General features: G+C 36.3%; 1 protein-coding gene across 2 annotated transcripts in view; it reads right to left on the bottom strand.

The window, feature by feature from the left end:
- The window catches only part of EXOC2 (exocyst complex component 2), a 133,260-nt gene that overhangs the window by 47,565 nt on the left and 62,212 nt on the right, over positions 1–23,483 (bottom strand). For both annotated transcript variants that reach the window (XM_061995977.1, XM_061995978.1), the window contains exons 12-19: positions 18,413–18,538; positions 14,370–14,494; positions 10,881–10,949; positions 10,469–10,626; positions 7,302–7,423; positions 4,036–4,097; positions 1,359–1,439; positions 370–429 (exon numbers count right to left, since the gene is read on the bottom strand). In XM_061995977.1, coding sequence (XP_061851961.1) covers positions 370–429; positions 1,359–1,439; positions 4,036–4,097; positions 7,302–7,423; positions 10,469–10,626; positions 10,881–10,949; positions 14,370–14,494; positions 18,413–18,538 — 803 coding nt within the window. The remainder of the gene's footprint in view (positions 1–369; positions 430–1,358; positions 1,440–4,035; positions 4,098–7,301; positions 7,424–10,468; positions 10,627–10,880; positions 10,950–14,369; positions 14,495–18,412; positions 18,539–23,483) is intronic.

The following is a 23,483-nucleotide window of genomic DNA, read 5'->3' as shown; positions in this document are numbered from 1 at the left end:
TAAAAGTAAATAAGATATTGGTTTCTGATATAAAAATGACAAGCTAGATCTTCAACTGATGAAAATCAGCGTTGCTCCTTTTACTGCAGTTGAACGATGTTTAGCAACCTCAGCAAGTGTGTCTCAATCAGTAACATCTTACACAGTCCCAATTGGTAAAATACTTGAATGTCACTTACCCTCTGAGGATTTGCTATCATTAAATTCAGCCTGTAAGCTCTACATACTCTTAAAGTATCCCGGAGTATATCAGAGGAATACCACAGTCATCAACTTAAGCTACCTTTTGGGAAGTGGACATAGTAGAAAGCACACATTTTTACTGATCACTTGTGTTCACAATTTCATACTTAAAAGTCCTTGAGCTACCTGCATGATCCCAATGCTTAGCTGGCACACATCCTCCTGTGTCTTCTGCTGCTGAAAAACCTGAAGATGCAAGCATATTATTTTTTAGCAGAGAAGCTTCACATGGCCTTATTCTCCAGGAAGGCCTGAGTAACCTATCCCTAAAGAGATGACACAATTATAGGAACAGTTGCTGGGACACAAGGTTTTCTCACAAAGCATTTTCAATTTTTACCCATCCTAAAAATGAGGAGAGAGAAGAAAAGTCTCAATAAACAGTCTGACAAGCTTGAAGAGGTAACACACTAGTACATGTGATATACATATCATTGTTGGCTAATAAAAGTAGTAAAAAATCCCAGGATATTCAAAGATCTTTGCACCCTAACAATAATGATTTACCATGCACAATGTTTTTTCTTGAATAATGTTAATTAAGAAACTAAACAGAATTAAAATAAGGGAGGAGAGAGAAACAATGCCCATAGAGAGGGTCCTAAGGGACTTTAGAAAATTGTTAAACTTCCTTAGATTACTGAAACCTGAAAGAAAAACAGTATAGCAATCAACCAGGGCCTTGAGGTATTAAGTGAATGGGGACAACTGGGAGTCCTGATTTAAAGTTTACAGAAGTAAAAAGCTGAATCAAAGTTCTGAAAGTTGTTTGTATGCAACTCTAACTGAAGAGTAACTCCTAGGAATAACGCCCCCTCCCTTTAAAAAACTGTAAATGAAGTCACATCTACTACTATATGAAAATTAAGTTAGAAGTACTTTTCCAAAAGAAAAGATCTAATATAGGTCCAATCTGCCCCATGCACACACAATTACCCCTAACAAAGGAAACAAACAGAATTCTAAAAGTAAGCAGCAGTGAAAAACTATGTACATGGCAAAAAATAAAAGAGGAAAGTCATATCCCTGTATCATTCTGTGAAAATTCTTGTTCTGAAACCCAACAGTAACTTACATAATAAGAACGAAAACAAAAAGCATGAATCAAAACTTACATTGGCCTCTCCAGGTTTGCAGTCCAGAACAGTTTTAAGAGATTGCAAAGAATGGATAACACAATGTTCAAACTGGGATGGCTGAAAGATAAATGACTTGTTAGCTTTAGGTAAGCATGTGAAACGTATACCACACCAATACATAAAAGCTTCCATGATGTTTGGTAAGCTCTTTATTACCAAATTATCCCAAATTCGGGGAAAAGAAAGAAATAAAAGGAAAACAATTAATATAGGACGGAAGTACCTTCTTGTAGTGATGCAATTTTGTATCTATCTACAGAATTTTTACCAGAAATAAATGTACATTTTTATCTGAATGAGAGACTTCTACACCAAATAGCTTCCTCTAAAAGGGTCATGAAAGAGTTTTACAGCTTGTGTTAGCATCTGTTGACAATTACATTACAGATGCCTGTGACACCTTCCCTCCTCCCCCATCTTGTTCTAAGTTGGGACAGAATTTCACCTGGGATATATGACACTTTTGCAGAGCATTTCAGCAAAAGATTTATTAAAAATGGACTGAAATTGCTTTCCACTAGTTTGGGGGGGCTTTTTTACCTCAGGTTACCAAACCTGAAGTACAAACGTCTTGTTGCATGTATCAATTTCACTCTGAAAGTGCAAATGAGTTCAGAGCATCAGTGTAATTAGTCAGTTTTTCCTTGTCTTTCTCTCTTCCCTGTTAAGTCACACTTTTTTTTTTTTTCATTGAGGCTGCCTGCTGGTATTAGGCAGGAAGCTGTTGAACAGCACAACGTGAACTAAAGTGTCACTGCTCTAGAAAAGAGAGACAGCATCTATTGGATTTTGGCCAGAGGTGGACAAAAAAAAAAGGCTTCTAAGCCATGCAAATCTGCTTTTTATCCACTAGATAGTTTATGGCACATCACTGACTTTAGGTTTACAACTAACTTTTAAAGTGCTGGGTTGGAGATGGATTATGAAAGTGGTTCAACAACCTGAAAATCATGAAAAAAGCCATTAAGACACATTAAGCCATTAATTTTGTATCTTTTTAAAAAAAGAATGGCAGTGAAGTGCTGTTCTTGTTATTTTGTTTCCACATAATAAAATATCACATCTCAGGAAAAGAAAGTTGTTCAAATATGTTATCTTTGGGTATTACGAAACTGATTAAAGTTGGTTCTGTGTCTTACTGTATCTTTTACCTGGAACATAAATACTAAAGGAGTTATCAACCAGTAGTCCCTACAAAGTTAAGATACAGTTTTCTATCTTAAGCTTAAAGCGTCTCCAAAGAGATTGCCTGGCCCTTGTTTATACTGGTTATTTTTTGCTACAATCTGTGCTATACTACCACAATGAACTCTACTTCAAGAAGATGATTAACTGCTATGACAAAACATAGTCAACTACTACCACAAAAATGTCTTTCAACCACAGCCTCAAAAGGTATCTAGGAAAATGCTGTACACAAGGAATGCATGGGTGATTTCTAAATATAAGAGAGATTTAAGCAGTTTTTAAACAAGAGTGGGTTAAGATACCACAAAGGCATAAAGAAACAAAGCTTTTGTGGAAGATCCTTCCCCCTCCCTCCATTTTACAGATGAATAGAGTGAAAAACAGAAAAGTTAAGGGACTTGCCCAGTCCTTGGCAACTGAAACCAAGACCAGAAGCTGTAAATCTGGTTATAATACTACAAATGCCCAACAACACTCCTTCCTACAATGTGTATACTGCGATTGCTTAATGTCCTCCTACTCAACTTCAAACATGTATTTATAGAAACAAATAAGAAAAAACAAAAAAAGTCTATGGAGCATTATCTTAGACAACATATACAAAGTAATTCTCCCTCCCACAGGCCCTTTCTGCTTTCGCAGATTGTTTTTAAGTCACACCTACAATGTGCTTGCCGTGTTTTAGGCATTACTCATTACTGTTTATTTCCAGAAAACATCTCACTAATTTATCTGAACTTGGTTTCAAGTCATTCGTTGTTTGTGTGTAGGCAATCTCCTAAATTAGTTGCTTTTCAGTTCAATTTCTCATTATAACAGATAAGTGACCTATTTATTTAGCTACAGACCAATTCCATGGTAGTGCACCTAGTAAGTTATGAAGCATTTTGATGTGAACTGAACTTGTTGTGACCTCAAAAACATAACTTTTTACTCCAGTAAATCATCTGTAAAATATGATGCTTAACAATAAAAGTTATTATTGTTTATCTCAGCAAAATCATGCTAGAGGTTTGCAGAAATGCTGTACATCTTGAGGCCCAGTTCTTACTGATTTTTGTCTCTTAATACATGGCACAACTCTGCAAAGCACTTATTTGCGCTTTTTTTTTTTTACTCCATTTTGCATCTTCAAAAATATTGCTGTCTAATAGTACCGTTATTACTTAAAGTTATTTCAGATACAACAGATTAAGAAGTACAAATAAGAATTTTGGAAAAGAAAAACACCAAAACCTTTGTGTTTAGTCATGGGATCTGTTAACACTGATGTAAACAAGTAGTTCATTAAAAAAAATATTGTATTCTTTATCTTCCTGTATTTTCATATTTTAATAAAACTATAGTCACCAGTATGCACACATATAGAGAATACAGGAACCAGTTTCATTACACTTGCAAAAAATTCTACTAATAAAAAAAATCCAGCAAAACAAGTGCCTACAAGACAATCTAGTATACCCACCAACGATGTTAAACCTTCATTGTCAACAACCCAGTCCTCCTTTTCAGCTAACCTCTTTATATCTGTAAGACAGAACAAGAAGTGGGGGGAGGGAGAAGGTATTAATTTCATTATTAAAAACTCCTTCAACTTGAAAAGTTAAACCACAGACATTGGGACTGCAATGACTAGGCATACAAGCAAAGAGCACTTAAAGCTTCAAAGCTTTCTGCATTCTCAAATGACTAAGAAAGGAAGTCATACATGGTATACTGGTGACACCACACAGAGAAGCCTATCTGATACATGGCAAGAGTTGCATGAAGCACATCTTTTAACTGGAAAGCTTAAAATTAATGGAATATTGTGAAGGCTTTGGGTTTGGTTTAATTTTGTAAACTTGTAATCACAACATAAAATGCTGCATTTAAGAACCCAAGTCTCTATTATACTCCAGCTCTTAATTAAAATTGAAAGAAAACCTGCCTAGTGTTTCAGCAAAGACAGAAAGGATGGCATATAATTCATATTTAATAACTACAAAAGAGGCACAGAGTGCCCATTCAGGGTCAAGGATCTATAGTGCTAGACTTTCTTAAAAAATATATGAAGGCATATGCAAAAAGCACTCTCTTCTTCTACCCAGAAGGTGCCAACTTCTACAGGCTTACTGAGCCTAACAGGAGATAAGTCAGGGTATCAATCCAAAGCTCATGCACTGTGAACATAATTCCTGAACAGACACATACACTCTGGGCATTGCTTTTTTCTGGGCTTGACTTGTGAACCGTGTGCAGTTTATGGGGACTTTGACATACAGTTTTTCACACACAACTTGCTCATCAGAACTGTCTGTATATCAGAAAACTCCCTTTTAAATGAGCAAAAACTTTGGTTAATCTCTCCCCAAAGTCCAAGAAAAGAGGATAAGGAATGCATGCTAAAATGTATCTTTGCTATCTTAGTACTTCAACTGGGTAAATTAAAAAGATTAGTTACGGTGTCATGCCCTGCAATTCTGCATCTCATGGAAGTATAGGCTTAGAGAGGATAAAAAGTATTGACTATGCAGAAAAATTATTCAATTCATTTCCATATTTAGTAAACCTCCTAGTTCAACTAATATTCTTGCAGGACTTTGGACTGCCTTGGTCAGCATTTACACGTTTTTAGGGCTGCTCACTTTTGCATTTTGTACTGAGCTCATACAAAAGAAATAAATGTCTTTCTCATATTTCATTGCTCACCAAATTCCAGTCAATTACATTAATGTAAACCCCCTATCTAGTCTGGCATTCACACCATTTGTCTTTCATGAACTTTATGACCAGTGATCACATACAAGGGAAAGAACACAGACCGCTTCTCAGGGCCAGCAAGCATATATGGTGTTTATCGTAAGACAAGAAAGTCCTGAGTGTGGGCAGCTTTGGCCTGTTTAAATAGCTAATGGTAGAGAGTTCTATTAAATTTTTTAATTGATCTACACGCTTTTACAAACTTAAAACATGCAGCAAGAGATGAGTTTGAACTTTGTATCAGCACTCTATGCAGCTCATATTTCAAAGAAATTACAGAGGTGAGATTCAAGTCCAGGCAGAGCCTTTTTGACTTGTATATTACAGACATATTAGAGATCCATTTAGTAGCTCCATGAGAATATCCATTAACTGCTCTTTTACTCATTCCTTAAACAGTTTCTCCAAGCTAGTCCTGTCTAGAAAAACTATCTATAACACACTCAAGAGATGTAATTTTGTTTTAGCTGGTACAGAACAGAGTCCCACAGATAAGGCATGTAGTACAACAATACAGAATGGGAGTCATCACACAGACAGGCATCTTTTCTCTTCTGTTTGCTGCTACAGCCCATACATACAACTGCATCACTTACAGGGGACAAAGTGGCTGTCAAGGAATCCTGCTGTTACTGGCTAGATGAAAGGAAGATGCATTATCAAGCCAAATGTAACATACTGGCATTTAAGGGATCTGATCTCTTTTGATTTGGGAAAGAAAAGCATGAATAAACATGTCCAGACCAGAGTGAGGAAATCACTCACACATAGACTGGTAAATCTGCTTTAATAAAAATCTAATGTACAGACTACCACAAGAGTTCCTTCCTCCACTGAATATATGTAGCCTGCAACCAGGACGTAAAAAACAGAAACTCTGAACAAAGAACTGAGCTGTCATAATACAGCAAGCCGGCAAAACTAGAAAGATAGTAGACTTTTTAGCTGAGAGCTTCATCCTTAATCATGTATTGGAACTCTCTGGACTGCACTGGAAAAGCTAGGTGGATAGGTCAGAGATTGAATGATTTGGAGCTACACACCAACTTTTGAAACAGTCAGGACATCTGAGGAATCACTCCCAATTCCTTCATAGAGGGCAGTCAGTCCAATAGGACCATCCTTGAAATACAGCCACCTGTGCTTAGCACGCTTAAGGCTTGAGGAAAACACTTTGCCTCAGGTCAGCCTACAAAATAATGATGAACCATGTTAAAGATAAAAACCTGATTAAATTGTAAGATTAAAAAAGCCCTATTTTGAATTTATTTTTTTACATTGAAGGTAATTAGCCCTTTGGAAAAAAACCCTGCTAAGTGAATTAGCAGATAAATCTGCCTTGATTTTAAGCGACACATTTATTTCTGGAAGATTTACTTTATTCACATTTAAGTTTCAGAGTTGCACACAAGATGGTAAGATGAACAGCCTCTGATGCCCAACAGAGTCGCATTAGACTTAAAGAGTGTGTTACTGGCCTTGACAATCTAGACATTTATGGCAAAAGCTGTGCTCACAGCAGGAAGCCTCAGTGATTATAATATTACTAAAAGGCTTTGGAAAACACACAACTAAAATACTTCATCAAGGGCTGTGGAGTTGTTTTTTATTCTTGGAGTTGTTTTTATTCTTGGAGTTGGGACATTGTTTATTTAATTCTTCATAGAAGAACTCAATAAAGTAAATCAGTGGATTATGGAAAAGCTGCATCACGGGATAAATCACTTGCATTGTAAGACTGTCTCAACTCAAAGGAAATCTATCTAAATGACTGTACTCATGAGACTAAGGGAAACAAAGTCCCATAACACACATTCCCTGTCAGAAGAGTGAAATACTTGAGCAACGCTTGTGAGATACTACAGAACTCGGAGTCCACTGCCACTACAATATCTGTAATAAACATGGTTATCATCCAGAACACAGACTGGCCTAATCTGAGGCAAAATAAAATTATTGTAAGGAAAGAAACCTGCAGTCTTCCATTACCTTCAGCTGTGTGTTGTAAGGTCACTATAATGCAACGTACACGAAGGTCCAAAATAAGATCCTGGATAATCTGAAGCATATCATTGGGTATCTCGAGTGCAGTAAGAGACTCAGAACTAAGCCTGGAAAGCAAATAAAGTTAGACTGAAGTGTAAATCTGCAAGTTTACTTAAACTAATACAACTTCATTGAATTTTTTAGATGTTTTCTGTGTGTGTGGATACAGTAGCACCATCTGCAGTGCACCATTGAAAACTGATTATCTCATTCAGAGGAGATTAATTCTTGACTTAATTCAGAAGCTTGCAAGTACAGATTTGTTTTCCTGTAACATTACAATAACGTCATTACAGTAACCCACTAACTTCTCCCACTGTCCTCTTGCTCTTCCCTGCCAGTCTTTCTGCACCCATCTCTTGTCTTATGATCCAAGATTAATCCTTGTGGAACAGAAGTAGTATTTTTGCTGGGTTTTTTTAATGTGAATGCCTAGATCAAATCCTAGGTTCACAACAGCGTTTCTGAGATATTGTTTGCCCACATTACAACAGTAACAGTCATCAATCTGCCATAAACAGTGTTGTAATCGTGCATCAGATTGCCAAGAATATACATATTTAAGAAGCCAAAATACAGCTACTGCATCACCTGCAGAGCAAAGAGAAAAATCATTCACTGTTTTGCTCCCAACTCTGACCAGGCACAAATCACCAGCTACTATAGTTGAGGACGGAAACATTAATTTCCATCTTTTCCTTTAGAAATAGAAATAGCTGCTCACAAGGAATAACATTTCAGCTTTTAACTAAGAGGCTGTAGCTGTGCACAGACTTCAGTTAGGGGCATGAAATGAAGTTCACTGCTTTTATGCAACTCTCAGATATTTAAGTACTGACAATTTGAAATCAGTCATTGCTGTTTGCCCTACTGCCAATACCAAGCAAAGCACAGGTCCTAGAAGATATCAAAGAACAGATGTAGGAAGGCACAAGCAAATGAGTTTGGGTAGTAATTTCCAATCATCCACCTATAGGCTCCAGTTTTTTTATCCCTAGTGTTGGGCATAAACTAACAAACTCCTTTAACCAGACTGCTATCTGCTCAGCACAGTTAAATAAATCAATGCAGATTTATTTAATATACTATTTCAATCATCCAGGAAACACAGATGTAAATATCTATCTGTAAGAAGTTTATGGGACTTCTGACTGTACAGAAGTCCTGTACTTCATTGACTCAATTTCTAAGGAAGCAAACAGCTGTCACATCCCTAAGGTCACCTTTTTCCTCATCTAACTCATCCTAACAAGTACATACCTTTCTGTCCTTACAATAAGGCAATAACCTTGCTGACAACAGCTTCACTTTATCACATAATTTATCCTCAGAAACCTATTCATATTGGACAATGACAGAATGGGGTACAAAAGAAAGACTATGAAGTCACCATGTTTTAAGCTCTCTGATGCATCAAAACAAGCAGAAAAATTAAGATCGCACAGATGTAACCACAACTCCTCGTTATCTAATTTTACAAGTTCTTTTTAAACACAAGCAGAAAACAGTAAATTATTTGTGAGATGACTGAAAAGAGTAAAATTCTATTCCACACTTAACAATGACTTTATATTAGAAACTATAAAAACAAGACTTAAGCTATTATATAACTTTGCAACAAATAAGACTTTTATACATGGTGTATAGTCTTCATGAGAAGAGTCAACCTTCATTGTTGTTGTGAGTCACAAGAATTTAGATTGTCGAAGTGTAGGGGCTCAAAAAAAAAAGTATTTGCAGCACTTGCAAAAACTTCTGACCTAGTCATCACTGGTTGGTACCCCACCATAGTATGTTCAGTTTGTATTTTCCAGATTGACTACTTTGGCCTGCTTTGCATTAAAACCTATCTCACTTAGTAAAGTGCCAGACCAGGTATCAGTAAGAACATGAGGTGGGGAAAAGAGTGGGAGGGAGAGAGAATTTCCCAGCGCTCAGTTCAGTTGTTCATTACCAGGGCAGTGATCAGAAAGAAAGAGGAGATTCTCTGAAAAAGACTCTTCTTATACCCTATAACCTCAGCCCGGATCACACTTCAGATGGTAGGGCTCTTAAACACAACTGACTTTTAGAAAATTTGATGGTTAAATTTCCAAGTCAATATTACCGATGGGCAAGTGTTAATCTAGAACTTTATAATTTGAATGAGAATGGATTGCCTCTCATAAGAGGACAACACTGGTGCCAAAGCCTTTTCCCTTGCACCTTTACATTTTTTTCATCAAATGCAAAATCAGTTCTTTCTTAAATTGGAAGCTTTCCATAAGATTCAGTTTGAATAAGAAACTTCATGTGACTTTTAAAAATTTTTCTAAGTAGTTATTAGATTATGGTTACAGATAATGTAACGGCCAACAGACACGGGAAAGCCCTAAGTAGGCTTGCCAACAGGTATGTATCACTGTTAGCTCCACCCACAATAAGAATATCTGTATGCGTTTGTAGCCCTTTCTTTTTTGCCTCTTTGCTTGTTACCTATTTGGAAAACCGTAGATAAAAAGTACAACATCGCATCCAGGTATTACTCAGGTTTCCAAAAGATAATGAAAACTCTTATATCCTCCATAGACAAATAGAAGCAAATCCTGTATATGAAGGAGACATTTTGTAATTAACTATGTGCACATTACTAAGCTTATAAACAAACATAATTATAAGTAAAATTACATTATAAGCAAGAATATAACCTTCCATAAAACAACTGTAAATTATGATTTAATAATGATAATACTGTGGGACACATCATATTTTCACTCATTTTGGCAGAGATGAAATGTGTTGCAAATGAAGCACATAATTGCTTTCTACCCTGAAGAATGAAATCTTGCTTCATTCATGAAGTGTCTATGCTGAGTCAGCAAATATTTAATGGAAAGTTTTTCCCAGATGCTATGGAAAAAAAATAAGCATATCATTACACAAATAATGCTATATTATGAGCCATTATTTGCACAGAAAATCCTAAATCTGCCATGAGTAATTTTTTTGTAATCCTATTTTTGAAAACGTTAACAATCTCAACACTCAGGATATTTAATGCAATAAACAGAATCAATTTGTCTGAAAGTACATATATTCTAGGAATATCATAATTTTGTAGATCCATTTACCTTACAGTCTGGATAACATGTGTTAGCCACTGGCCAGAAAGTTCAGACTTCATCTCCCAGCCACCATACTGTCTTGATTCTCCTTCTCTGAGGCTGAATGGGAGCAAAGCTCCACGGATAAGTTTTACCAGAGAGTGCATCACTTCCTGAATCATTTGCTGTTATCAGAAGAAAGGAAAGAAACATCAAACAAAAAGCTTTATTAATGTGCTCAAGCAGTCACGTACTTGCTATACACAACACCTTGGAAAGTATGACTTAGAGGTGGCTTGACATGGTAGACAGTAGAAGAGAAGGTGGTATAAGGGCACACAGATGATTTAAGAAATCTGATTTTGAAGGTGGTGACACTAAAGCATCTTGTTAAGAAGGACACTTGAAAAGAGCACAAAGTTTTCCCCCCATAACTTACCTTGAAATCATTCTGTCTTTGCCTGGCATTTTTCTTTGATCTTTCCATTTGGCCAGATTTTTCAGCAGTCTTGTGAAAATAAGAAAAGGGAAAAGGGTAAGTAACTCATAACCACTGTTAAAATAATTATGAAAAAGGGGGTTTCAAAGTGAAGAAGTGAAAACTGATGAGTTTATGACGCAATTATAAAAACCAATTCATGGCATTTCAATAAGCAAAGACTATATATATAAAGAAACTTTGCTTGCGTAGGTCAAAGCGCTAATGTCTCATTCTGAAGAACAACATATATTTAAGAAAGTCAGAGAGAAGCATAAGATCGGCTCAATCAATATAAATGTCATGAGGTCAAAGTTCTCTCACTGCACTGACACTCCATTTGTGCATCAAGTTTATATGAAGAAACTGTTTTCTCAGCATGGAAGCTGCCGAGAGAAGGACAATGTGGAGTGGGAGACACTTCCTGGCATCACGGCAATTTGGTATCGTAACATGACGGGAAAGGTTGAGGGGTTTTTAGGTTGAGGAACAGCATGTTGTTGAGAATAATCTTTAAATAATTAAATTAACTAAAAGAGACTCTGCAAAATAATCAGAATCTTCATGGGCAGTTCATTTCTTTGAAAACTGAGGAGACTTCAGTACACTTTGCATGAGAGTTACAGTTGAAGAAAACCATGGTTTGACTAATAGTCTTCCTGTTTGTAGTTCTAGCCTTCTGTGGAGTCTACTGAGAACACAATAGAGTAAAATATGCCGAAAAAGTGATTTCAAATACTGGTTTAAGTGCAGATGTGGAATTTCACACTATGAAAATCTCCTATTTTATGTTTGTGCAGCAACATCTACTGGACAAGACGTGCAATAACATGACAAGAGTATTCTCAAAGAGAACCTGTTTACTTTCAAGTCTTAATTTGAACTGCTGTTCAAAGTCCCTCTTTAGCTAAAGCATTTCAGACTTTTAAGGCAAAATAAATAATCTGAATAAGCAAAACTTAAAGAAAAATCAAACTGCTTCACAGTTTTGAAAAATGCATAGCTATGTAACTCTTGTACTTTAAAGCTCTGAATTACACAGTTTCAGACAAAAAGAACAAGACTTGAGTTACTGCTGTGTATAATACTCACTTCTCTCTTCTAATATCTTAAAAAGAAAGTAAGCTGTGCTCCTTTAAACCTCAGATAACAACTCAAAATTCATGATGTTTTACAGGTGGATTAAAGAATAACAAAAAATTTTACAGATCTTTGATATCTTTTTTTCTTAGTGGTTTTGCTGAACACCAATCTTAAACCTTTCCTGCACAGACAGACCAAAACTATCTTGTGGTAAGACCAACGGTTACTACTCACATATGCAACTTCACCTAGAGTGATTCAAAGAACTCAACTCTTTAAACTGTTGAAAATACCACGTAAATCTTTAACTGAAAACATTTTTAGGCATATAGCTAACCTTTCAGAACTAAGAACAGCCCCCCAAAAACCTACAAAACGAACCAGAGAAAATACAACTTGAAATTCGGCTGTGGGGATTCTCTTCCCACATTTTAAAGATGCCTTGAAAACTTGAATAAGAGAACTGAAATGACTCCCTATACCATTTTCACAGGACTTCTCTTAAAAAAAAAAGTGTAGCAATCATCTCGCTTCTGGAATGACAATAAATAACAAGCAACATGGTAAAAGAAATTTATTCACAGACAATTAAAATCTGTATGGTTTCTGACAGAAAACCATACAAATCTGTCTTCTAGCTTATGCCACCCCCTCCTCCCACTTTCCTCAGTTGATTGTGTCATGCAGAACACACAAAAGGAACTGAAAGTACCATCTCTTCTCTTTCCCAAGGAACTCAGGGGGGCTTCTCTAAGTACCAAAGGAACATTAGGGATCACATGTGTGGGGATTAATTTCTCATAAGCTCAGAATCTGGTCTAACACAAGAATAGATATACCTGAAACTAGGAAAACTACATCCTTTTTTTTTTTTTCATTTCTCTTTATTTTCAGTACATGGAAACAATGGGTTTTTTTCAGACATGACATAAGATCATTACATTTTCCATTTGCAGTCATTTTCATGAGCAGAATTTCTCAACATTGTTTACAGTTCAAGTCTGTTTCTCTAGAAATTGCTTTCTTTTTCATTGCACTTAGAGGAGAAAAAAATACCACAGTAACTTCATAAAGTCTAATTTCCAGTGGTACTGTTGCCAAAGATAAAGGTTGTAAATATTTTTGTGAAAGTCAACAGTACTAAGATTTCACAGAATGGTCAGGGTTGGAAGGGACTTCTAGAAATCATCCAGTTCAACCTCTTGCTAAAGCAGGTTCACCCAGATCAGGTCACACACGAACGTGTCCAGGCAGGTTCTGAAAACCTCCAGAGAAGGAGACTGCACACCCTCCCTGGGCATCTGACTGTTCAGGTGAGGGAGCCCGGGTACAGGCTGCCCAGGGAGGGTGTGGAGTCTCCCTCCTTGGAGGGCTTCAAGACCTGCCTGGACACGTTCCTGTGTGACCTGATCTAGGTGAACCTGCTTCTGCCAGGGTGCTGGCAGATGATCCCTAAAGGTCCCTTGCAACCCCTACCATTCTGTGATTCTATGAATCACTATAGTTCTCTTCCCGATAAAGGAAAAATATTGCTTGAGGATGTGAAGTGAACCCTCTGTAAAAAATAAGGTAATTTGGTGACCAAATTTGAGCAATAACACAAATCTCAAAGCTATTATATTTATCTGGTAATGATCAGGATAGTAAGCTGTATACTACCCACATACAATTAATTATGAAATGTAATCCTTTCAAAATCTGTTAACAGTGTGCATAAAAAACCCCACATATCATGAATTATTACTATATTTTTTCCTGCTTCTTGGATTATCACAATTACATATATACTATTTGAAAAAATAGATCACCTGAGCAAGGAGAACAGGTGATTGCACCTGACTGTACTTCCAGACTAGATTCCCTGTAGTATGTTTGTGGATATCACTCTGGTTTTGAACCTATCCTCACTTCCCAATTATTTAAAGCTCAAGAAATGAGTACTCTTGTTCCACAGAAAGGAAACTTTTTTTAATCTGTATGTCTTTTTCTTTTAAACATCTTTATGTTTCATTAATTTGCTAATTCTTCAGCTCACCAATAAGAGGTAGCTTGCCAGCTACCGAGGTTAAGCTACACAGATATTGAGTCCAGCACCTGGAATACATACAGACACAGCACTGTATGTATTTTATTATATCCACTGTATGCTTTTATTATTTTAAAAATAAAAATCTAATCTCTATAGGTTGGTATTTGCAAGATACCTTACTAGTCAAGGCAGCACCTCAAAAAACGTGTAACACTCTACACATTGTTTTATAAACCTCTCAGATTCAAATAAGTTGTCACTTCTTCCAGCGAACACTTCAAATATAATTATTCTGGAGCTTTGTCACTTAAAAGTGATTTATATATAAGAACTCATACCTCACTGAATAAACTTCCATTCACATAAGAAATCCAGAGCTTCCAGAAGTTGGGCAGCTGACTTACAACAAGTTTCGTCAACTTTTCAACAAATACAACTTGCTGAGGAGCTTGGTATCGCCAAGCTAAAAGGGGAAGAGAGGAAGGAAAAAGCAAGATTAAACAATTTTGAATTAATAATAATAAAAAAATTAGTACTAGCTTGCTGTTGCTTTGTGTTATATGAGTGACTACACAGTATATTAAAAAAATCTTTCAGGTAGGAATGAATAAATGTATTGGTACATATATAAGCTCTTTCTTCTGTTTTCATAGGCTTACAAGGAACTAGCACTATGACAGTATATAAAGAATAGGTCCCTTTGTAGGAGTATCTAATGCAATGCACCTAACAATCCATTCAGTCTTCTGTCTTAAAACCATTTAAAGGTAAAGTAACAGGAAAGCAATCAAGACATTAGAAGTTTCAAAGGATGAGGTGGTGATACTGAAGAAATGGGTCTGCTGGGATGGGCTAGCGATTAAGGCAAACAATGGAAACTGGAATATTTGCTTTATTTCCAGCTCAAACAATTTTCCATTGTGGCCTGGGGTGAGTTGACAGCTTTTCATCATAATTTTCATTTGTTTGGTAAAACCTTTTATCTGAAAAAGAGAGTAGATTACATTTTTGTTTAAACTCAATAAATGTATCAGTAATTGCATAATGAAATTCTTGGATGAAGAACAGTCATCACATATAACACTGTGGCATTTCTCATCTCTCAAACCTATTTATGCTCCTGGTACACTAGCTATTAAAACAGTGGAAAATGTCATTTTGGTAGCAAATAACTTTTCTCAGTTTCTTATAAAATGGGGCAAAGGGAGGTTGGGGGGAGATGTAAAGAGAAAACTGAACAGAGACATAAGAAGAGTACTAATTACATAGAAAATAAAGAAAACTTTGTGAAATACTCTTCTATAACTATCTGCCTTCTCTGTTGTAAATTTCTTTGAATAGAATCATCAAGTCGTTATGGTTGGAAAAGACCTTTAAAATAACTGAGTCCACTTATGACATTATTATGATATTTTAACAAAGTACTGTACAAGAGTGATTAAGAGACTTATTTTTCACTTCAAGAATTACAGTATACTTTCAGAACATTTGGGAAAAGAAATAAGAGATTTAAAAAAAACAAACAAACAAAATCAAAACCAACAGCAACAAACCCAACAAACCAAAAACAAACCTAAACACTTAAAGGGGTCTATGCTTGTTGGTGTAGGGTTTTTTTGTGTATAAACTCTGGTCTTCTACAAACGATAAAGTTAAAAACATGATATTATCCTACGTAACTATGAAAATGCAGAAAAATGTTGATTGAAACAGTACTTTTTGACTTTACTCTGCTAGAGAATATTGTCTCACAGAATAGGAATTTACCAGTTATGCAAAACTAGCTGTCTAATAGCATATTAGGTAACTAGGAGGCTTCACCAGAACCTCAGTGTTTCACTGTGTTGGTAGTCTTGAAGCACAGCATGAGTTCAGCGACATCCATTTGTTGAGGTGAAGGTCAAACATTGGTCCGTTTCTTCACCAGACAAATAAACAACTGCACTAATCCAGAATGTTCTTTTTCCTCATGGCCAAAAAGTTTAGGGAGTTTGGATTAGTATTTGAACATAAAATATAAAAAAAAAATCACAATGGAAGCCCAAAATTTGGAGAGCGACTGACAAAACTCCAGTGTATCTCTGCTGATGGTGATGCATCTGTTTAGGAGGCGTGAAAACTTCAAAGCTCAACTAGCAAAGCTCATAGTGTGGACACAGATAGGATGCATTACTAGTCAGAGCACTACTTTTGCCCATTTGCTTTATGGTTCTCAGAGAACTGATACAGACTCATTAGAAGAAAAAGGCCTCTTACTAACAGTTGCATCCTATCCAGCTTTGCCAACACTGCTATAGCAACAGTAGCTCTGTAACAACAAACCCCAAGTTCTAACCAAAAGATTTCAGCTCCCGTGAGAAATCATTTAATCTTTGCCAAAAGGTACAGCACCAGCCAAGGTTATAACCAGGGATGTCTTTTCCTAACTGAAAACTCGTTGGCAAGATTTACTTCAGTTATGAAATTCTTTTCCCCTCCACGAAGCAGACTTTAGGTTTAGCCCCAGACAGCAGATGTTTACTAGAACTAGCTACTGTACAGCACGTCAAAAGGATATTCTGGCCATAAATTCAGTATATTTTGACTTTATTGTTAGAGAAAGCTTCAATCTATACTAAGGTAGAAATTTTATTTTATTCTGTGAGAATCTCTGCTATAACATCCCAGAAGATGAAACTAGAGATATTGTTTACACATCCTCATGAACATATGCTCAAGTAAGGGCTGAATGTTATTTGAATGTTGAAGGTTTGAAGTCAAAATAATTTGTTAAAAAAAAAAGTTATAGACAATCACTGCCAATTACATTGGAGGGAAAAAAAACCCACACACGAAAACATATAAAAATCCAACAGACAGCATTCCTCAAATCTGCTAAAAACCAAAAGGACGCACAAACAACCTGACACAAAGCACTTCACATGATATTTGGAATGGCAGTTCCTGCACAAGTATCGTAAGTGGTTAGTTTGCTTTGGCTCTCCACTCACAGAAAAGCAAGTATGGTAGAGCTTTCAACTGTTCCTAAGCATGCAGTGGGCACTTATAGTACCAACAAACTCCGCTCACAGACAACATCCTAACTCTAGGGACTTAGTAGTGGTTTTTTATGATGCTTTAATCCTACAGTTTTCCTTTCAATCTTGGTTTAAACTGGTGGCTACAAAATCTGCAAAGCTTGCTGAAGACTCATTGTTTCCAGTTTGTATAAGGTTACGGATCCATAACTAAGACTCTAAAAGCAAAGATAACTGAACAAATCGGAATTGCCTTCTGTAGATGCAACTATTTAAGCAGAAACATATGAATTTAACCAGGAAAAAAGAAACTGGATGTTTTTTGCTACATTAAGTGTGGCATGTGTATTGTTAGTGGATGGTATCCAACAACAACCAACAATTTATTGGTTTGCTCTGTAACACGTGTTAATCAACTTCATGCAAGGCTGTGGGCTGAGAAAGGACGAGGGTAATGGTAATGTAGTAATGTAATTACTTGATAAACATGTATACTTTGAAGAGTCTGTGTAAATTACATTTTGAAATACAAACGTTGAACCTCAAACTGCGACATGATTTGTCTTCATGTGAAGATACACCATGGCAGCACAAGAACGTACAATTCTCATTATTCTTTGTTTTATGTTCTTGAAAGTTTCCCTTCAATCCTCTTTTTGCTCAAAAAATCTGATATTTATAGATGGCTTTTCAAAGAAGACCATAGAACTGGGAGAAGAGTAACATCAAAACAGACTAAAGCCAGAAAGGTCTTCATAAAAGCCTGCTCTTTACAAAAAAGTACCATCCTGTTAAAAAAATGTTTTCTATCTCCTGTGATGTCACCATTGAAAGACTCCTGAAGATGAAGTTGTTTGGACAATGGTGTTAAGATACTTGTGATGCACAAGGGTTCACAGCTGGGTTGTCAACACTGTGCTCAAGCTTAGTCACATACTTTGTTTCCCTTTCTGGGTTTACAGGACTGGAGAACAAGGACCAGATCTGTGAAGAGATGGAAGGAGGAGAAGCAACGACAGCCATCTTAGCAAGCACACATAATGGCAGAAATTAGTAGGCAGAAGCATTGAAAAAAAAAGTATCTTAAAAAAAAATGAAGCATCTGGTTTTGTAGAAAAAAGACTCATTACTGTGACTACATTTTAAGAAGCATATTTCAGTTATAAGCTGCTCTTTTCTTGCAAAAAAACAGAGCACCACTTTGGTAAGCAATGGTAATGCATGAGAAAAGAAAGACTTTTATTTGGTAACAGACCAAAACAAACACACAGAGTGTGGGTTTCTGTTTAGGTTTTTTTCACTAATCTACACATGGGACACAGGGAACTGCAGCTTTGTTTTTCCAAATAAAAACAGAGGCTTACCATCGTCACGGCCAGACTGAAAGCTGCTACCCCTTTTCAATGAAGCAGTCTGACTGAGATGGCCAATTGGTGATGGGCGCACATCACTGTCCAGGTCTAACATGGGGCTGTGGAGCACGGAGTTGCCTAGGGAGAGGGGAAAAACAAGTTATAATGATTTTGCACATTCAATTGACATAAAACTGCATGCTGTATGTGGAACTCTAATTTAATTCAGAAGTGACACAAGACAAGAGTTATCTAGTAAAACCATCTTAATCTTGCTTATTTACTCTTTATTCATTTGTATCAATGTTACTCAGTATCATCAGTATTGACTCCTGTAGCAAAGTCAAAACCACAAGCACCATGTGGGAAATATCATTCTTTGGTTAGTATGTTTTTCTGGTTTTACCTTAATTAATGTCCTACAATTAACTGCTTGAAATTCGTATTTATTTCATTAGTGACACATAGTGACACTCTTCTAGTGTATCTCTAAATACACTTTTCAGCAAAAGTTTTTTGTGCCTTCCACTGAAGCACTTAGGGGTAGAGCATTCAACTACCACTTAGCTGTTTAACCTTTACAGAGTTCAGGTAGAAATACTCTGTCATGTGACAGGTGACCTGATGGCACTGTATGGTGCATGTCAGTAAAACACCCCATACTTACACATATCTACAAAAGATATAAACTATTTCTTTGTGTAACAAATAATTAGTTTTTTTTTTTTTTAATTTGGATGCTCATCCATATTGTAGGTCACTATTAGCAAGTCCAAGGTGGATACTTGGAGTCTAATGTATGTTTTGGAAAACAACCATATCATAATGAGCAGACCATGATGATTTTTAAATGTACTGTAACACTGTCAGTATTTCTCTTATAGTCTAAATTACTGCTTTATGTATTGCATCAAAGACATTTCTGAAAGCAATCATCAAAAACAACTTCAGCATTGGCCAACTGAGCTGCAACAGCTAAAATTTAATCGCAATTCAGAGAGTTATAAAAAAGCACTAGTTGGAAGGTGTCTCAAAAGATTATCTGGCACAAACCTTAATGAGAAAACAGGTTTGGTGAGGTTATCTAGCACCCTGTCCAGTGGGTCTTGAAAACCTCCAGTGATGAGGACTCTATCATGTCCCTGGGAAGGTTGCTCCAGTGATTGATTGCTCTCATAGTAAAAAAAAAAAAAAAGTCTGTCTTACATCTAGATGGAACCCTGCTCAGGCCACACAGTAAGAGCACCAGCTGCAACATTGCAATACTCAGATTCAAGAGTAACACAAAGTGAAAAGGATTTGAAGAATATTTATTCTGAATTTATGATGCTGTCAGACCAATACAGCAGTAAAGATATACCTAGTCACTTCAATAGCTGAGGCTTGAAGACCAGTATTAAATATCACAGGATATCATAATCTTCCAAGAGGTGACAGTATTGAGTTTTAGTTCCTTTCAAAAGAAGTTCTTCCTCCAGTAATTCCTTAACGGTTTTTAAAGAGATTTCCTGTGGCCTTTCCCTGTAGCCTAACCAAGACACTGTCATTAATGAGCTGTTGGCTCCTCCTTTCATCTTACTACTCTTCTTATAACACACCTAAGTAAAGCAATCCAATTGTGATATACACTGCACTAACCGACTTGTTCAATCCACCTGTGCTATCTTTAGCCTGGATGATGACTCTATCGACTATTTAAATCCTACATGACTAAAACCAACTAATCTTTATGACACCTTTAAAACTAGGGAGTTTTCAGCAATTTAAGTATACTGTTCAGCATTACCATGGAGAAATTCTAAAATGAGTTTAAACACAGATTTCAAGAAAGACTGTTCCTCCTGAATGAACTAAAATACAGAACAAGGGAAAAACCCTAAAGCTATCAGAAGCTTTTAAAACAGGTACATGTGCTGCAAGTGCAAGTAGTTAATTATAGACATAAACCATGCCACTGCCCATGTAACATATCTGTGTAATGTCACGCATCTTTTGCATCTGGTTTAAACAACTACTATTTCTAAAGCATATTTTTATTATTACAAATTTACATTAACTTCTGTGAAAACATTCCAGAAAGGCTGCAGAATGAAGTAAAAACAACAACAAAGATTCTTTCTGTCTGGATTTAAGCATGCATTTGATATCATGCAGAAATCCTACCCAAAATAAAAAGAAAATTGTATCGAAGACCTGTAGAAATGTTAAGTGCATCACAGAGTTATTAGGCTGCAATAAGAATTTGACTCTCAGATTCTACATATTTGCATGTTATTCAGGCAAAAAAAAAAGAATTATGTCAAGGACAAATCAGAACTGTTAGAAGCACTGCTACTTAAAACACCATGTAATTAAAAAAACAAAGCCCCCAAAAGCGCAGCAATGCCGTCTTCACAAAAACTGCAATTAGAAAAAGTCATGATACACCAAAACTTCTCTCTTTGATGTCTTCACATAGAATTTAGGCTTTCACCCTTCAAACACCTTGTTAATATAAGGAATTTCTTGTAAACAGAAGGTTTCTAAAAATGACGGTGCCAATTAAACCTCAGAATTAAGAAAAACAGACACACTTACCAAAACATCTTAATGTGAATTAGTTCAATTAAACCCATTTGCCTGAGGTAGCTGAAAAGCCTGAAAATTCTGTATTGCTTCTGATGCACTAACCCCACACCGCCCAAATGGTTTATATATTCACCAGTAACAGAAAACATGTAAAGAATACTCTCTTGTTCCACCAGAAAAACCACATCATCAGTTTGCAGCCGTGCCAGGAAAAGAAAGTTTAACATGAACTAATTTCTTAATTGGTTGTCTAGCATTACAAGCAAGTATAACACAGCAGCAGGGAACTACAACAGCACATATACCCTCAGGACTAATAAACATCTGGACTACATTAGCAAAGCTGATTTTGCTTTCACCCGACCAGAAGATAGCGCTTGAAGACTGCACACTAATGCATAAATCTTGTAAAACAGTGAGAGCTAACTTACAAATCATTTTCCTCCCATCCCAACTTGTTCCTTCTCTGGAGCCAGCAGCTTAAATTTAGCAGCATAATGTAATACGATTAATTCATATTAGTACAGACAGTAGATAATAATATTTATAAACCCAAATAAACTACCCAAATGGTAATATACTGCCTATTCATTATTAATTTGTGTACTATTTCAGCATTCCTTGAACCTGAATATAGGATAGTAACGATCCAAAGTTTCAAGAAAGTAACTTTTTACTGTGGTAATAGCTATTTAAATGTTGCATAAAGAGCATGAACAATACATTCCTGGCAGAGCTTCATTTTTTCAAAAACACACTGCATCTTTGAAGTTACAGAAATATTTTTTTCCAAAATATGGCATCTACATGAAGCATATCTGTCAGTGATTCCAGGGCCAAGTGTATATTTAACCAGGGAAATGCAGGAAAAATAAATGTACTACATTCTCTTCTTCTACCAAACAGTTATGACAAACCAAAAGTATAATTAAAGCCTTATTACATTTACAACTGTAAAAATCACGAGAAGATCAAATAAGAAGTTCTGCAGATCTTAACATTGCTTTCAGGTTTTTTTTACTTTTTCTTCCAAAACGATTCTACTGGGTTTCAACTTTTGGTGCATGGATAGTTTAAATGTAGACTGAAATAAAAGTATTCAGATACTATGTGAAGTCTAAAGAGTTCAAGGGTTTTGTTCAGACCTTTTCTGTTCTAGTGCAGTAAAATCTCACCAAAATAAGGATCTGGGAAAAAAGGTGCAATGCTTTCCGAGGTCATTTCTTTAACTGGTACTTTCTCTTTCTGCAAACCAAGTCACCCATACTTACCCCCAACTGCAGGTTTTCTCTAAGTTTATCAGTACTGGAGTTGCTACGGTGTCCTTGTCTGCAGTACCCCTGACTCACATAGATACTTTGACATCTTTTTTTTGTTACTTGCACACAGTATGTTGCAACCTCAGTGAAAAAGAAAACCAACATGAAGTTTATCTAAAATAGATTTCTGCAGGATCTGCCAACAGGTCAACAATTAAAATCTTTAAAAGCAGCTTCGTTTTCCTGTTTCAAAGCTGTTACCAAACTGAGTGCAAAAACTGTTGAGCAATACCCATCGCTCCAAAACTCTGCTTAGTTTCTTGTTCCCTCAGCAGTCTGGCAGGCGGAGGTTTCTCATGGGAGTTGCACGTTTCTCGCCTCACTTCTGTAACTTGGCCTCAGCCACTCTGCAATTCTACTAGCCCTGTGCATCACTTATGTGACATTCAGCTAAAGCTTTTTACAAAAGATGCTGGTTGATCAGGGGATAATATAATACCAGTACTTTTTCCGTGACAAAGAAAATTGTTAACAAGTGACCAAACTCTGAGCAGTACTTCAGTGCTATTTTCCATGTTAAGTCAAACGTGTATATGAGCAAGATTAAATAATGGGGTAAAAAAAAAAAAGATCCTACAGATGTGCAGCCAGGTGAATGCAGTTACTGTATTCTTTCATCCATTATGTATCTTACAGTGATTTTTCTCACAGGCTACAATAGTGAGGGAAGGCTGATCTATAGCCTCTGGACTCTCTGAAGGGCAGCAGACTTCCTTACCACCCTTAAACACCTTTGAACATTTTTTCCTGTGCACAGCAGGCCCTTGTCCTGTGCTACAGCCTGACCACCCACTGTTGCTTGTTGACCAAACACACAGTGCCTGAAGCCTGCACCGACACAACCAGGATAAGATTCCTTTCAAGGACATCGCATTGAGAATTTCAATTTGTCTAGGCAAGAAATCAGGCAAGCAGGAGAAATTACTGAAAATTAACCTGCTCAACAGATGAATGACTGCATTTTACTCTTTTCTCATGAGGACTTTCTGTTTCTAACCTTATATTTATTAGAAATTTGACATTTTTAAATGAACAAGAAGAAAATGGGATATGTTTCTAGCAGAAAAACGAGCGTGAAAGATTAAAAGTGCTGCGCTTCATCGAAAAAAACCCCATTTTTGGAACACATTTAAAAAGGAATGCTTTTAAAAAATCTTTAGGCTAGTCTTCATGATACTAAATATATTTGTACTGAA

This window comes from Colius striatus, chromosome 4, assembly GCF_028858725.1.
Source record: "Colius striatus isolate bColStr4 chromosome 4, bColStr4.1.hap1, whole genome shotgun sequence".
NCBI lineage: Eukaryota > Metazoa > Chordata > Aves > Coliiformes > Coliidae > Colius > Colius striatus.
This window is presented reverse-complemented; position numbering and strand designations above follow the sequence as displayed.